The sequence below is a fragment of the Ochlerotatus camptorhynchus genome, unplaced genomic scaffold (assembly GCF_037179485.1).
Source record: "Ochlerotatus camptorhynchus isolate MF236.1 unplaced genomic scaffold, CSIRO-AGI_Acam_v1.1 ptg000989l, whole genome shotgun sequence".
Classification (NCBI taxonomy): Eukaryota; Metazoa; Arthropoda; class Insecta; order Diptera; family Culicidae; genus Ochlerotatus; species Ochlerotatus camptorhynchus.
This window is the reverse complement of record NW_027041421.1, coordinates 31,236-48,903: the sequence shown is the minus strand read 5'-3', so window position 1 is coordinate 48,903 and position 17,668 is coordinate 31,236. Positions and strand designations below refer to the sequence as shown.

General features: G+C 43.0%; 1 protein-coding gene across 1 annotated transcript; it reads left to right on the top strand.

The window, feature by feature from the left end:
* Window positions 1-177: 177 nt before the first annotated feature.
* On the top strand, window positions 178-17,631 carry Aldh7A1 (aldehyde dehydrogenase 7 family member A1). Its single transcript, XM_065238833.1, has 2 exons — window positions 178-1,653; window positions 17,398-17,631. Exons 1-2 carry the CDS (start codon window positions 247-249, stop codon window positions 17,608-17,610), a joined length of 1,620 nt encoding a protein of 539 aa, XP_065094905.1. The 5' UTR covers window positions 178-246; the 3' UTR covers window positions 17,611-17,631.
* Window positions 17,632-17,668: the final 37 nt, after the last annotated feature.

Below are 17,668 nucleotides of genomic sequence, written 5' to 3'. Positions count from 1 at the left end.
CGTCTATAACAATTGTTGGTCTAGAATAACAACCTACTCAGATAAGAGACAATCGCTGGAGGTAAGTACACATGACAAACACTTGAATGAGATGTAGCGAAAGCGATAAAGCAGATAACCATTTTTCGCTTTATTTTTCAAAAGCAATTCTCGTCATTTTCAGAAGAAGAAAAAACATCTTCCCTCAGTACCATATTTAACCTCTGTGCAAGCACCAATCGTGGTTTTTATTCACTTCTTTGCAGCATGTTTTCCGCAGTGTTGCGTTTGAGTTCCAGCCGTGGAGAACACATCACCAAAGGTTTCCGCTTGAATACGCTAAGAATGGCATCGACATATTTAGTGGAAAACAGCAAGTATTCCTTCCTAAAGGATCTCGGTCTTGGCAAGGTGAACAGCGGCGTGTTCAATGGCGAATGGACCGGAACAGGTGAGGTGGTCAAATCAATTGACCCAGCAAGTGGTGATGTAATCGCTGAAGTGAAGACCGGAACTGTTGCAGAGCTTGAAAAGTGTGTACAGGTCGGTACCGATGCGTACAATCAGTGGAAGAATCTACCTGCACCATTCCGAGGAGAAATCGTTCGTCAAATTGGCGATGAATTGCGAAAGTACAGAGAACCTCTCGGAAAACTTGTTTCATTAGAAATGGGCAAAATCACGGCCGAAGGCATTGGCGAGGTTCAAGAATTCGTGGACATCTGCGATTATGCCGTTGGTCTATCTAGAATGTTCGCCGGCCAGATTTTACCATCAGAAAGAGCTAAACATACTATCATTGAAAAATGGAACCCATTAGGGTTGGTAGGTGTTATTTCTGCATTTAATTTCCCATGTGCCGTATTTGGATGGAACGCGGCTATTGCCCTCGCAGTTGGCAATTCTGTTCTTTGGAAAGGAGCACCAAGCACACCATTAGTGTCAATCGCTACTACTAAAATTGTAACAGATGTATTGAAACGGAACAATCTACCACCAGTAGTTACCCTATGTCAAGGAGGTACCGACGTTGGCAAGAAAATGGTATCTGACAACCGTGTAAAACTACTCTCATTCACTGGCAGCACTGCAGTTGGTCGTGAAGTGGGCATAGAAGTACAACGACGATTCGGCAAGTTCTTACTCGAGCTTGGCGGCAACAATGCCCTTCTCATTAATGATGATGCTCCGACTGATATGGCACTGGACGCTGCATTCTTTGGATGCATTGGAACCGCAGGTCAACGATGTACTAGTACTCGCCGACTAATTATCCACGAGAAACTATACGACGAATTCGTAGCTAAGCTAGTGAAGCGTTACAATAATCTGCTCAAGCGAGTTGGTCATCCATTGGAAGAATCAACATTATATGGACCACTTCACAACCAACAAGCGGTAGATAATTATAAGAAAACACTCGAAGAGGCTGTTAAACTGGGGGGTAAAATGGAATGTGGAGGCAAAGTTATCGATCGTCCAGGATTTTTCGTTGAGCCAACTATTATCACCAACCTCCCGCACGATTCCCCGATTGTACATAAGGAAACATTTGCCCCTATTGTGTACATCCTAAAGACGAAAAACCTGAATGAAGCGATCGAATGGAACAATGAAGTAGACCATGGACTGTCGTCGTCGCTGTTTACATCAAACATTGGATCTGCATTCCAGGTAAGCACATTTTGTAACATTTCGTCACTATTGTGTTTCCTGGCTTATAACGAATATACGTTGTATCTGTGGGATCAAACACCTCGTCTAATTTAACGTTCATTAAGCTATGTTAAATTATACGAGAATTTGTCCGAGGATTTCCACCGGTTGCTACTAGTCTTAGAGTTACTTCTATGATATTATATGCTAGTGCGCCACGTACTTCAGTGTAAGCATCGAAACCCAGCTCTGGTGGGAATTTTTCACGGATGACTCGCTTAACTTTACCGTATTTCTCCGGCACCAACGGTAGGTCTTTATCAGGAACTTCAGGTGGCAGCCACTGACACTTAGTACAACGGAAATTTGGCATAATCGATATGATTGGACATATTGCTGAAACCAACAGTTAATTTACAATATATACAATACAATACATAATGAGAAGGGAATACTCCCATCTTTATTACGTAGGAAACGAAGGAAAAAATTTCACAAGTTACTAAAACAACAATTCTATGGGATAGCAAAAATGAAAAGAAGGAGTAATCCGAGGAGTCATCCAAGGTTCTAAATTACCTTTTAGCACAGACAAACAGACATACCACATTGAATATTTCTCATTGTAAAACATCGTCGCTAAAACATTATCGCCATATGTTGAGTACACTGTGGTGGGTAGTACGCTGAACAGATAGTGGTAGTGTTTAAACGTCAAACACAAGGGAATTAACTATGCGCGCCACAGGTGACAGTACTACCAACTGAGATACTTTTAAATTGACCGTTAAATGCTTGTTCGATGAACAACTTGTGAGTGTTATGTCTGTTTCATTGTCGATTCGTAAAGATTATGCTAAATGTCCGTTATACCAAGTGTCATTATGCCAAATTTACCAGATCCATTTTTTCAATACCTGCAATATTCCGTTTTATACATAATCGGATTAGGAGGGTTGAATGTGAATATAAAAAAAATATTTATCCAAGATTTCCCGATGTGCAATTTCTGTACTGCCGGTATACGCAAAAGATGTTGGTGGGGGCGATATTTATATACGCCACCACTGCGACACCGACGATGAGTCGACAAACCAGTCGACGAACGAGAGAGAGGAGAAAGAGTAAGTAAAGAACAGAAACGATTTTCAGTTACTTTTGTACCGACCGCGAATAAAGATGTTTTCGTACCGAGCTCCGTGTTGCGTTTTTTTTTTCTGGCCTCGTTACGCGTTCACCCGAGTTTCTGCCTTGTGTCGGGTTCTTTCCGCTGTGATAACCTGCTGGTCGATCCCGTTTTCCCACAGGTTATGGGCCCAGGTGAGGCTGAAGAAAAGTGGTAGTGCGATTTTCCCCCGGAACTGAACATTTTCTGCGAAGTGAAAATTCGACGTGGGGAAGCGGAGCGTTGAGTCGGTGGCGTTGGTTTCGATAGCGTCAGTGGCGTACGGTTGGTTGCCTGTGTGCGTGTGTTGCTCGGTCGTGAGACGGGTGGACAGCAGCAGCGAGAGTGAATTCGCGTGCGTTGGTTGAGGTTATAAACGAACGTGTTCGATCGTGTCGTGTTTTGAAGAAAAAACAGTTTTTCGTCAGTGAGTTCGAGCAAAATCGAAAATGGCTGAGAAACATGTATTTCCACGCCTCAATAACCAGAATTACTCGACGTGGCAACTGCGGATGGAGATGCTGTTAAAGCGGGATGAATTGTGGTTCGCGGTGCATGACGCGAAGCCGACACCAGTCACTCCCGTTTGGACGACAGTAGACCAAAAGGCGTTGGCTAACATCGTGTTGTTTTGTGAGGATAGCCAGCTAAATTTGATCAAGAACGCCAAATCGGCCAAGGATGCGTGGGCCGTGCTGAAGAAGTTTCACAACAAAGCCACGATGACATCCCGTGTGTCGCTGCTCAGAAGGATCTGTAGCCTGAACATGACGGAAGGAGGAAACGTGGAGGAGCACCTCTTCGAGCTGCAGGAGTTATTTGACCGACTGAAGTGCGCCGGTCAGAAGCTGGAAACACCACTGAAAGTAGCGATGATTTATCGCAGCCTCCCGGAATCATATGGCGGATTGGTGACGGCGATGGAAAGCCGTCCGGACGCAGATCAGACGATCGAATTCGTCAAACAGCGGCTGGTCGACGAGTATTTGCGCAGAGTGGAGCGTTCCGGTGAGTGTAGTGAAACTGCGATGAAGCTGCAAAGCAAAGGGCGGAAGGAGAAGAAGTGCTACAATTGCGGTAAGCCCGGTCACTTTCGTCGTGATTGCCGGTTGTTGCAGCAGGATAAGAAAAAAGAAGAAGATTCCAGAAGTGACAAGAAGAGAAGTGCGCGTAAAGCCAAACAGGCTGTCGAAACGGAAAGCCCGATTTGCTTCACGGTTGGAAGCAATCGGTGCAGCGGTTCATGGTACGTGGACAGTGGCAGTTCGAGCCACATGACGAACGAGAAAGCCTTTTTTCGGAACTGAATGAAAATGTGAAGATCGATGTTGTGTTGGCCGATGGATCTGTGACCAGATCGGCCGGAATCGGCGAAGGTGTTGTGAAGTGTGTTGACAATGACGGCCGCGTGAGAGACATTACCTTTCAAGATGTGTTGTACATGCCGAACCTGGACAGTAGTTTGTTGTCGGTTCGGAAGTTAACACAAAAGGGACTGAAGGTGGAATTCGGCGCGTCAAGGTGCACAGTGGTGAATATGGAAAGAGAAGTGGTTGCAGTGGCAGTTCTTAGTGGAAACCTGTACGAGCTGAGCGTGGCACAGGATGCACGGCTGAGCAAGGAGGTTCGGCATTCGGAAAGCTGCCAGCACACCTGGCACCGGCGGTTTGGACACCACGACCCTGCGGTGCTGCAGCGCATCCAAGCGGAGGAACTCAGCGATGGCTTCCAGGTGACAGACTGTGGAATTAGGCAAGTCTGTGAACGCTGCCTGCAAGGTAAACTTTCTCGTATTCCCTTTCCCAAAATGAGTAGCAACAGAGTAGGTCGCATTCTGGATCTGGTACACACAGATGTGTGCGGTCCTATGAAGTCGGTCACACCCGGAGGTTGTCGTTATTTGATGACCATAATTGATGACTTCAGTCGCTATACGGTGGTCTGTCTTTTAAGGCAAAAGTCTGAGGCAGCCGGGTGCATCAAGAGATTTGTGGCACATGCGAGGACAAAATTCGGAAGAGCGCCTTGCGTCATTAGATCCGACGGCGGAGGCGAATATGTGAACCAAGAGCTTAACGAGTTCTATGCCTCGGAGGGAATTCAAGCTCAGTACACGGCTGCCTACTCCCCGCAGCAGAACGGAGTTGCGGAGCGGAAGAACCGCAGCCTCCAGGAAATGGCAACCTGCATGTTGCTCGACGCAGGTCTCAGGAAGCAGTACTGGGGGGAGGCAGTGATGACTGCCGGTTAATCCAGAATCGTATGCCGTCACGATCTGTGGACAAAACGCCGTTCGAGAGATGGATCGGACGGAAGCCATCGCTGAAGCATTTTCGAGTGTTCGGGAGTGCTGCATATGTGCACATCCCGGACGTTAAACGTAGTAAATTGGACGCTAAAGCTCAGAAACTGTTATTCGTAGGATACTGCGAAGACCGTAAGGCTTATAGATTCCTCGATCCGGAGACCAACAAGATTACCATAAGCCGAGACGCTCGTTTTGTGGAGCTGCAGAATGGTTCCATGATGATGGATCGTCGGTATGGCAAGCAGGATGAAGATTGTGTGGTGCTCGACTGGGGAATGAACGATGCCAAGGTTCAGGAGGAGCAGGATGAACAGCAGCAGATTCAGGAGGAGAATTCGGAGTCCGAAGAAGAATTTTACGGTTTCGAAACCGAGGAAGAAGATCCCGTCGGCCGAGCCGTTCAAGATCAAACAGTTCGGAGCACAAGAGGCGTACTTCCGAAGCATCTGCGAGATTATGTGGTGGACGTAGCCATGGCTGTCGAGCAAGAACCTGTGAGCTACGAGGACGCAATCGGGAGCTCTGAGCAAATGTTGTGGAAGGTTGCTATGAAGGAGGAGTTCGACTCGCTCATCCAAAACGGGACCTGGAAACTTGTGGAGCTGCCCGCTGGACGAGAACCAATAGGCTGCAAATGTGTTTTTAAAAGGAAGGAAGACAGCGTTGGCAATGTAACCCGTTTTAAGGCACGCTTAGTGGCGCAGGGGTTTTCACAACGCCCTGGTATAGACTACGACACAGTTTTCGCGCCAGTGGCTTCGCAGAATACCTTGCGGGTTCTGCTTACCGTAGCGGGACATCATCGGATGAGCGTGCATCATATTGACGTAAAGTCAGCGTATCTTCACGGGCGGTTGCAGGAAGATATATACATGCAGCAACCAAAAGGATTCGTGCAGTCAGGCAAGGAGAATCTGGTCTGCAAGCTAGAGCGCAGTCTTTATGGGTTGAAGCAAGCGGCCAAAGTGTGGAATGAAACTATCAGCGCAATATTGAAGGAGTTGGGGTTTGAACAGTCACAGGCGGACCCATGTTTGTATGTCAAGGCTTTGAGAAGGTACGAGTCTATTTATTAATATATGTGGATGATATGCTGCTTGCGAGCACCGATGTCAACGAAATGAAGCAAACCGAGAAGGAACTAGCGAATAGGATGAAGCTTTCATCTCTAGGAGAAATCTCGTTCTTCTTGGGGATACGCGTCACCAAGGACGGTGAAGGATATTATAATCTGGATCAGGAGGTGTATGTGAAGAAGGTTGCAAACCGATACGGACTTAGCGAAGCAAAAGGATCAAAACTACCGCTGGATGTTGGCTATTATCAAAGCCGGAAAGACAGCAAGAGTTTGCCGGACAATAAGCGCTACCATAGCCTGGTTGGAGCGCTGCTCTACGTCTCGTTGAACACTCGGCAGGACATCGCAGCGAGCGTAGCGATTTTGGGAAGGTGTGTTAGCAGTCCGGTAGAAGCTGATTGGACTGAACTGAAGCGCGTCGTTCGATACCTTATGAGTACAAATTGCTATAAACTGAAGTTGTCGACGAACAGAGTGGAGCCTATTAAGTTGATCGGATATTGTGACGCGGACTGGGCTAGTGATAGCTCGGACAGGAAATCCAATACGGGATATCTGTATCAAGTTGGAGATGCAACAGTGTGCTGGGCCAGCAGGAAGCAGGGAAATGTTTCTCTGTCGAGCATGGAAGCTGAGTACATCGCTCTGTCCGAAGCTTGCAAGGAGGTTGTATGGCTGCGGCGATTGCTGGCAGAGATGAATGAGGAACAACGTGGGCCGACTGTCATCTACGAGGACAATACTAGCTGTATAAGTTTCGTGGAGGTCGAGCGCCAATCAAGATTATCCAAGCATATTGATACCAGAATGCACTATACGAAGGATTTGGTGCAGAAAGGAATCGTTATCCTGAAGTACTGTGCTTCGGAGGCAATGGTAGCCGATGTACTGACCAAGCCTGTCGGATGCGTGAAGCAGAAGCAGTTTGCAACTGCGCTGGGCTTGACCAACGGGGACGATCGAGTCGAACGTGGTGCGTAGCTCCAATATCGAGGAGGAGTGTTTGTTGGGGGCGATATTTATATACGCCACCACTGCGACACCGACGATGAGTCGACAAACCAGTCGACGAACGAGAGAGAGGAGAAAGAGTAAGTAAAGAACAGAAACGATTTTCAGTTACTTTTGTACCGACCGCGAATAAAGATGCTTTCGTACCGAGCTCCGTGTTGCGTTTTTTTTTTTCTGGCCTCGTTACGCGTTCACCCGAGTTTCTGCCTTGTGTCGGGTTCTTTCCGCTGTGATAACCTGCTGGTCGATCCCGTTTTCCCACAAAAGAGTCCCGCGGTGCATAAGGATTGCATAGAACATGGGACAGTTATGCGTATAACGGCAGTGTAGTAGTCTCAAAAAACAGGAAAAAGTATTTTCTTTCAAATCCCCGGTTACTTCTAGCCTCCTTCAGCAGTTTCTTCATAATTGGATTAGGAGAGTTGACTGTATAACATTTGAGTCAATTTACTAAATTCTTTTTAATGAAAAATATATAAAACAAATTGTTTGTTCAAAATTCTCCGATGTACATTTTCAATAGTAGTCTCAAAATACATAGAAAAGTATTTTGTTTCAATTCCCCGGTTTCTTTAAGCTTCCTTCAGCAGCTTCTTCTGACTACCTCTGGAAGTTTTTTTCAATGTTTTTAGAAAGATTGTTCAGATTCACCCCGAAGTTTTTTGTGACTTCCTTCTGATGTTTCTTTCAAGTTCTGCTGGAAGATTCTTCCGACTTTTTCTCGAAGTTTCTTTTGACTTCTCCTCAAAGTTTCTTATGAATCCCCTGAAAGTGAGGTGATCGAAGGCCCTCTTGCGGACTGCTGTCAAAGCAGCAATCAACAAGATAGCAGAAGGTGGAGAGAAATCATTCCTTCATTAAACGTCGGTCTCTGTTCCGCAATCTAGTGCTAATCACCGACGGACAACGATTGCCATCCAATGACGGCAATCGAATGTGCAGGAAGGCAGCTTCCACACCTGCATAGGACATCGCACCCATTCAAACACACATGGGCCGGAACCAACGGCTTTACTTCCATTCCGGAGGAAGAGATAACCCGAGATTTTTATGTCTCAAAAAAATCCCAGCTACCTCGGCTGGGATTGAACCCAAATCAGTCACGCTTACCACTACACCACCGGCGCCGGCTTAAAAAAAAGATTGGTTCGACGAACTGTGTCAGACGATTTTAGACGAAAAGAATGCAGCGAGTGCGATGATGTTGCAGCAAGTTACCCGTCAAATGTGTAGCGATACAAACAGAAGCAAACCCATATTTTTCGGGAGTTAGAGTGCGAAGAAATCGAGCAACTGTATCGTTCTCAAGAAACGCATAAGGGGTTTCTCAATCTTCCTTTTCTCCATATTTTGTTTACGTAGACTACGTCATACGGGAAGGTACTAGGGGTAAATCAAAAATCTAAAATTGCGACCGTCACGAAAAGGTGTAATTTTTGAACGCTATAAGCTTTGCCATTTATAGATGAAATTAAAATCCGAATACACCAATCGATAGGAAATACCTTTCGTAAGCTGTTGCAATAAACTTTTTTTTTCAATTTTTCATAAAAAAAAACTGTTTTAAAAATGGACAAATTTACCAAAATTTAACTTCTAGTCGGTCCGAAATAACTACGCTCGTATAGCAGGGTTATTCTATAATTCATCTGTCACTTTTAACCACGAGTTAAATTCAACTCATCCATTGCGACACAGCCTTGGAAGTAAAATTAGGGCCATCCATAAATTACGTATATTTTTGACCAATTAACCTCCCTTCCCTCTCGGAGCATGTTTGGCAATACACCTATTTTTGTTATAGCTTTAATAAAGAGATTTTCAGCCTTTTTTATTTTTTTTTAACTCTTTATTTGTTCCAAATTTAAAATAAATTACATTTCATTTTAACTTAGGTGCTCCAGTTACTACAGTAACTTACCAGCCTTAATTGTTATGATATATAGCTAAGTGTTTTTACATTGTTCCTGTCTTGGCAATTCAGTATTTTAAACAGGTTTTTTAAACCTGCATGTCAGTATAACAATTAATATCATAAAACAAAAAACTAAAACTAAATCTTATCTAAGTATAAAGGGAATTAATCGTTGTAATTGAGGATTGCAACGATTTTTGCCTGAAATTATTAATTATTTTGTTGGACATTTGTTCTAAAGTCTCAACATTCGAAATTCTATGTACTTCGGTAGTACTGTGCCTCCTTGGTACAGTACTACTACAGTACTACAGAACTTCAAAATCATTTTCAGAACTTTGTTCTGAATCCTTTGAAGTGCTTTTTTCCTGGTAGTGCAACAACAAGACCATATTGGCACAGCGTAAAGCATGGCCGGTCTAAAAACTTGTTTTAATATTAGAAGTTTGTTCGTCAGGCAAATTTTGGATTTCCTGTTTATAAGAGGATACAAACATTTTATATATTTGTTACATTTGGCTTGAATGCCCTCAATGTGATCTTTAAAAGTTAATTTTTGGTCTAGTATTAATCCAAGATATTTCACTTGGTTTGACCAGGAAATTGAAACTCCGTTCATAGTGACTATGTGACTACTACTAGGTTCCAAAAACGAAGCTCTAGGCTTATGTGGAAATATTATAAGTTGAGTTTTGGAAGCGTCGGGAGAAATCTTCCATTTTTGTAAATAAGAAAAGAATATATCTGAACTTTTCTGCAGTCTGCTGCAAATAACACAAAGACTTCTTGCTTTTGCGGAAATGCCTGTGTCATCAATGAACAAAGATTTGTGGCAACCCTGAGGCAAATCAGGGAGGTCCGAAGTGAAAATGTTATACAATATAGGCCCAAGAATGCTACCCTGAGAAACTCCTGCTCTAACAGGTATTCGATTAGATTTGGAATTTTGATAATTTACCTGCAGAGTTCTGTCAGTTAAATAATTTTGAACTAATTTCATAATATAAAGTGGAAAATTAAACTTTTTCAATTTAGCAATCAAACCTTCATGCCAAACACTGTCGAATGCTTTTTCTATGTCTAGAAGAGCAACTCCAGTTGAGTGGCCTTCAGATTTGTTTGAACGAATTAAATTGGTAACTCTTAAGAGTTGATGAGTAGTTGAATGCCCATGGCGAAAGCAAACTTATTGGGCGGTAGCTAGAAGCTTCAGCTGGATTTTTATCCGGCTTCAAAATTGGAACAGCTTTTGCATTTTTCCATTTATCAGGAAAGTATGCCAAATGGAAACATCTGTTAAATAATTTTACCAAGAAAGACAAGGTACTCTCTGGGAGTTTTTTGATGAGGATATAGAAAATTCCATCATCACCTGGAGCTTTCATATTTTGAAACTTTTTAGTTATAGACCTTACTTCGTCCAAATCAGTCCCCCAGGAATCATCAAAAATATTTTCCCGAGAGAAAATATTCAGAAAATCCCAAGCAACCTGATTCTCAATAGGACTAGTAAGACCCAAACTAAAATTATGGGAACTCTCGAATTGCTAGCAAGTTTCTGAGCTTTTTCCAAATTTGTGATCAAAATTTTACCACCTTCTTTAAGCGCTGGAATAGGCTTTTGAGGTTTTTTCAAAATTTTTGTGATTTTCCAAAAGGGTTTGGAACTCGGGTCTAACTTAGAAACATTTTTTTCAAAAGTTTTGTTCTTCAGTGCAGAGAATCGCTTTTTAATTTGTTTTTGCAAATCCCGCCAGATAACTTTCATGGCAGGATCGCGTGTTCTTTGATATTGTCTCCTACGGACATTTTCAAGACGGATCAAGAGCTGAAGATCGTCGTCTATTATAATTGAATCGAATTTAATCTCGCATTTTGGTACTGAGGCAGCTCTTGCTTCAACTATAGAAGTAGTCAGAAATTCAAGAGCATAATTAATTTCATCTTTGGTTTGCAAAGGAATGTTTGGATCGAAGTTATATTCCATAAATGTGCGATATTGATCCCAATCAGCTCTATGGTAATTGAAAGTAGAGCTGTTGGGATTAGAAATTATTTCTTGGGATATTTCAAAAGTTACTGGAAGGTGATCAGAACCGAAGTCAGCATGAGTAACCAATTGGCTACAAAGTTGACATGAATCAGTTAAGACCAAATCAATAGTGGAGGGATTTCTTGCAGAAGAAAAGCATGTTGGGCTGTTTGGATATTGAATAGTGTAATAACCTGCAGAACAATCATCAAACAGAATATTACAATTGGAATTGCTTTGAGCATTATTCCATGAGCGATGTTTTGCATTAAAATCACCAATAATGAAGAATTTAGACCTATGACGGGCAAGTTTCCGAAGGTCACCCTTGAGAAAATTGTTTTGCTGGCCTACGCATTGGAATGGCAAATAGGCAGCTATAAACGTAAGTTGTCCAAATTTTGTTTCAACAGAAACACCCAAAGTTTCAAAAACTTTGGTTTCAAATGAAGTAAGAATTTTATGTTTGATTCATCTATGAACAATGATGGCAACGCCACCACAGGGTCCATCAATACGATCATTTCTATAAATCAAATAATTTGCGTCCTTCTTAACCTTATGGTCAGGTTTAAGGAACGTTTCAGTTATAACGGCAATATGCACGTTATGAACTCTCAAAAAGTTAAATAGCTCGTCTTCATTATCTTTAAGAGAACGAGCATTACTATTTAAAATATTTAATGCTTTATTGACAATATTATTTGTCAATAACAATATTATTTGCAAATTTTACTCCAGTTTGAATAGCATCAATCATGTCAATTAATGATTTCTGTAAAAATTCCATTTTAGGGGCAGTAATGCTTCCTAAGTCAAAATTGTCAAAATTTCCGTTAGAATTACGTTGGTTAGTATTTTGATTTCTACCCGCTGCAATAGCAGCATAGGTAACTCCATTAATCGCTGAACATTGTTAGCAGCGAGGGGAGTAGGTATAGATGAAAAATTTGAATCAGGGGTGATATTTGTACCTCGGGTACGAATGTAGAATTTGTTCCTCGCTGACCGTTGTCAACAGCAGAGTAATTTGTACCTGTTCGGAAACGTGGAGCGTTTCCTACCTGTCACTTAGAACGAGACTGTAGGATCGGTTTGCGAGTCTTACATTCCCAAAAATTGGATTTGTGGTTTTCACCACAATTTGAACATTTAAATTTCTTAGGATCTTCCTTCACAGGACAGTCATACTTTGCGTGAAAGGGATCACCACAATTCATGCATTTAGCTGGCATGTACCAATTTTTAGTTCCGTGACCCCATCCCTGGCACTTACGGCACTGAGTGAGGTTTTGGAAATTTCCTCCAGTCTTCCTGAAGTGTTCCCACTTCACTCGGACATGGAGCATAAGGCTAGTTTTTCTAAGGCCTTAATGTTGTTTAGTTCACTAGACTTGAAGTGAACTAAATAAAAATCATTAGAAATCCCGTTGCGCGAATCGCCAGGACGGGATTTAATTTTTATTTTGATTACTTGGAGTGGCACAGCTCCAAGTAATTTTGCCAGTTCATCTTTGATCTGATCCAGGGATTCACCACTGGGCAGTCCTTTCATGACAACCTTGAACACACGTTCAGTTTTGGTGTCGTAAGTAAAACGAGATTTTCAGCCTTAATACACCTAATACATGGCCGGTCCCAACTTCTGAAACCCCTCACCTTCCTCAACTACTACGTTATTTATGAAAGTTCCCTAATCATTGGGCAACACTGAAATACAGCAGCACACACCACACAAAATGGGTTGGACATTTATGCGAAATTTCGGTATTGATAGTCAATATTTCGCGATCAGAACATTTTAGCTTGAAATCCCTCCATTTAATTCTCGGTACATCTTTAATCTATTGATTGAATTAAAAAAATCTTAATATGGTTTTTTTAAAAGATTTCGTGCGTTTTGCGCATTATTTTGCATAAGAAAACGGGAACGGGGTGTTTCTGTGGTGATAAAAAGGATAAATGTGATAAACTATCAGACGGTACCTCTATTTATGCTTTTAGATTAGCTATGAAAGAAATACTTGGAAAATTATGCTATAGAACGGTTTATACAACCCCAGTTTTTTTTGCATATTTCTTCAAGTAGGAGGGACTTGCAATGCTTATCTCTTAGCATAAATAGAGGTACCGTCGAGTTTATTTTCAGTGCTAGGCTCTGAAATTCGACAGTGAGCGTAATGTTCGATTCTCTTCATCGATTTTCTGTTTACAGCTAAGCGAAACAATTCAAGCTGAATATTGCATTAGGTCCTAAGTGTTGAAGTAGAAACAAGAACGACATTGAATCAAGCCATGCTATTATTAATTTGTATTCTCTCAAAAAATAAAGTTAGTTACTGTTAGACCACCAACCAAGCAGGTTGTACTTCTCTTTAACCTCCAAGAGGTTATGGGCCCAGCGCTTGGGTTGCAAAGAAACGGATCAACAACGGAAGAAAATTTTCATTGAAACCAGGTAAAATGGAGAAAATTTAAGTCCCGAAGTTGAACGGAACGAATTACAGCAACTGGAAGTTCAGCACCGAACTGCTGCTGATTCGTGAAGATCTATGGAAATACGTCACCGGGTAAGACCAGAAGCACGAGCTGCGACGGAACGTGACCCGGGAAATGCGGCCGCTATCGAAGCCTGGAACTATGGGGACCAGCGTGCACGAGCGACAATCGGTCTTTTGATGGAGACAAACCAGCATGGTCTCATCAAGCAGACGAAAACGGCTCATGAAGCGTGGGAAAAGCTGAAGGACCATTTCGAGAAACCGACGTTGACATCGAAGGTATCGTATCTGCGGAACTTGATTTCCAAACGGTACTGTGAAGGCGAGGACATGGAGAAGCACGTGAACGAAATGGAGGAAGTTTTCGAACGTCTTTCCGTGTCAGGATTGAAGCTGGACGAAAAGCTACAGGTTGCGTTGGTGCTCAGTAGTCAACCAAAATCGTTCAACACGCTGACGACCGCGTTGGAGAGTCGGGCGGACGATGAATTGACGCTGGAGCTCGTGAAAACCAAGCTGGTCGACGAAGTGACGAAACATGGTAGCTACAACGCGGAGACCATTCTGAAGGCTGGATCTGGTAAGAAGGTAATCGTCTGTCATTATTGCCAGAAGCCGGGTCATAAGCAGCGGGACTGTCGGAAGCTAGCAAGCGATCAAGAAGGAGAAAGCAGAAGCGACCAGAATCACCGGAAGAATCCATCCAAAGCGAAGGCGGTTCGAGAAGCGAAAAATGACAACTGTGCTTTCACGGCGAAAGGGACTGGTGAAACCGGAAACTGGATCGTTGACTCTGGGGCGACATCGCACATGTGCACCGAGAGGAAATCCTTCCTTGAGCTGGACGAAGCAGTAAAGGAAAACGTCACGTTAGCCGACGGGACGATGACAGCTGCGAAGGACAAATGAACGTGCGAAGTGGACTGCTGCAATCTGGAAGGTAACAAACGAACAATTACGCTTTCAGATACCCTGTTTATACGGAATCTAGAGACGAATCTGATCTCGGTGCGCAAGCTGGTAGCGAAAGGCGGAAGGTGCAGAATCATGAAAGGAGCGCAATTTGCAGCAGTGGCAACTGTGTCCAGTGGTTTGTACGTCATAAAAAACGCCCACAACGCTTTGAAGACCGGGGTGAAATCGCACACGCAAAACTGCCAACACGTGTGGCACAGGAAGATGGGTAAAAGGAGCTAGTAACCGGAATGAAAATCGAAGACTGTGGTATACGGTCTGTTTGCAAGTGCTGTCAAAAAGGAAAATTGGCGAGACTTCTGTTGCCGAAGAAGTCTAAGAAACGATCGAAAGAGCCTTTGGACCTCATCCACGTGGACGTGTGTGGTCCGATGAAGAATGTCACACCAGGAGGATGTCGGTACTATCTCACCGTCACCGACGATTATTCTCGCTACACAAATGTGTTTTTCCTGCGGGAGAAATCGGATGCTGAGGAGAAGCTGAGAGATTTTGTGATGGAAGTGAAGACGACGTTTGGCCGACCGCCGAAGATTGTGCGTTCCGACAATGGTGGTGAGTTCAAGAACAGGTCACTGGAGAGTTTTTTCAAGAAAGAAGGAATCAGGCAGCAGTTCACTACTCCACACACCCCGCAACAGAACGGGACAGCAGAACGCAAGAACCGCTCTTTGAACGAAATGGCGCGGTGTATGCTGCTGGATGCAAGGCTTAACTGGGCGGAGGCTATGAACACATCGAACTATCTTCAAAATCGACACATGGTGGGGAGAAAAACCGGACCTGGGTCACCTTCAAGTTTTTGGTGCAGACGCTTATGTGTGGATCCCGAAGCAAAACCGGACGAAGTTGGATGCAGCAGCGCAGAAGATGACTTTCGTTGGTTATTCGGTGCAACAAAAAGCGAGAGAGAGAGAGAGAGAGAGAGAGAGAGAGAGAGAGAGAGAGAGAGAGTGAGAGAGAGAGAGAGATAGAGAGAGAGATATAGAGAGAGAGAGAGAGAGAGAGAGAGAGAGAGAGAGAGAGAGAGAGAGAGAGAGAGAGAGAGAGAGAGAGAGAGAGAGAGAGAGAGAGAGAGAGAGAGAGAGAGAGAGAGAGAGAGAGAGAGAGAGAGAGAGAGAGAGAGAGAGAGAGAGAGAGAGAGAGAGAGAGAGAGAGAGAGATCATTTCTTCGGGACCTCGATTCTGGCCGTTACAAGACGCAGAGAACCGCAGCGAGGTAGTCCAAATTTTGTTTCAACAGAAACTCCCAAAGTTTCAAAAACTTTGGTTTCAAATGAAGAACGAATTTTATGATTGATTCGTCTATGAACAATGATGGCAACGCCTCCACAGGGTCCATCAATACGATCATTTCTATAAATGAAATAATGTGCGTCAGGTTTAAGGAACGTTTCAGTTATAACGGCAATATGCACGTTATGAACTCTCAAAAAGTTAAATAGCTCGTCTTCATTATCTTTAAGAGATCGAGCATTCCAATTTAAAATATTTAATGCTTTAAAATCCATTACTGAATTTTAAAGTCATGACAAAATTGTTTGCACATTTTACTCCAGTTTGAATAGCATCAATCATGTCAATTAATGATTTCTGTAAAAATTCCATTTTAGGGGCAGTAATGCTTCCTAAGTCAAAATTGTCAAAATTTCCGGTAGAACGTTGGTTAGTTTTTTGATTACTACCCGCTGCAATAGCAGCATAGGTAGCTCCATTAACTCGCTGAACATTGTTAGCAGCGAGGGGAGTAGGTATAGATGATAAATTTGAATCAGGGGTGATATTTGTACCTCGGGTACGAATGTAGAATTTGTTCCTCGCTGACCGTTGTTAACAGCAGAGTAATTTGTACCTGTCGGAAACGTGGAGCGTTTCCTACCTGTCGCTTAGATCAAGATTGAAGGATCGCTTTGCGAGTCTTACATTCAAAAAATTGGATTTGTGGTTTTTACCACAATTTGAACATATAAATTTCTTAGGATCTTCCTTCATAGGACAGTCGTCCTTTGTGTGAGAGGAATCACCACAATTCATGCATTTAGCTGGCATGTAGCAATTTTTAGTTCCGTGACCCCATCCCTGGCACTTACGGCACTGGGTGAGGTTTTGAAAGTTTCCTCCAGTCTTCCTGAAGTGTTCACTCGGAAATAACCACGCTCGGATAGCAGGGTTAATCGATAACTTTCCATCTACCCAATTTTATCCAAAAGTTAAAATAATCCACGAAATGACTCAGAGCCTTATAGCGAATTCGTTTATTATTCAGTTCCAACCTGGATCGGATATCAAGATTGGGTCTGCTTGTTTTCTGGCAAACGTCAGTTTGCTCGTTTGTTTTTAAAACCTAGCTCAGGTTGAGGTTCGCATTGACAAAAAGTTCGTTTTCGCACTGGGTTGGAACTGGTTCCAAAACCCCGATAATAAACGAATTCGCTATTAATGTACACATAAAAGCCATGTGTGAAAACACATACAATTCATTTGACACATAAATGTCATGTCTACTTCTGAGTGGATTGTGTTTATGTGTGTTGACATGAAAATCATGTGGACTTTCACATGGAAATTCGTCATTACAAATGTTTGGAATTTTTTGAGTGAAGGTTTTCAAAAGTTATAAACAGCCGTGTATAAAATATAGGCCAATACGCTATGAGGAACGAATGGTTCAAAATTGGATAAAAATGTGCTACGTTATTAAAGTCCCCCTTTATCACTATGTTCCACATGACCCTATAGACTGATTGAAGTTAAAACATGTTTTTATCTAATTACAGTGGATCGGTGAGGGTGGATCCGACTGTGGAATTGTCAACATCAACACGTCTCCGTCTGGAGCGGAAATCGGAGGTGCATTCGGAGGCGAGAAGCATACCGGTGGTGGTCGTGAATCAGGATCCGATGCTTGGAAGCAATACGTTCGTCGATCAACGATCACTGTAAACCATTCTCCTGATTTACCGTTGGCACAGGGACTTGTTTTTGAATAAATCTTGAGATGTATATTAAACTGTGATGAAAGGGCTTCTTCTCTTTTATGAACGTAGG

Bases quoted from the DNA above. Each gene is read 5' to 3' on its own strand.
- Aldh7A1 (XM_065238833.1), top strand. From the start codon at position 247: ATGTTTTCCGCAGTGTTGCGTTTGAGTTCCAGCCGTGGAGAACACATC. The intron at 1,654-17,397 runs GTAAGCACATTT...ATCTAATTACAG, and splicing joins ACATTGGATCTGCATTCCAG to TGGATCGGTGAGGGTGGATC.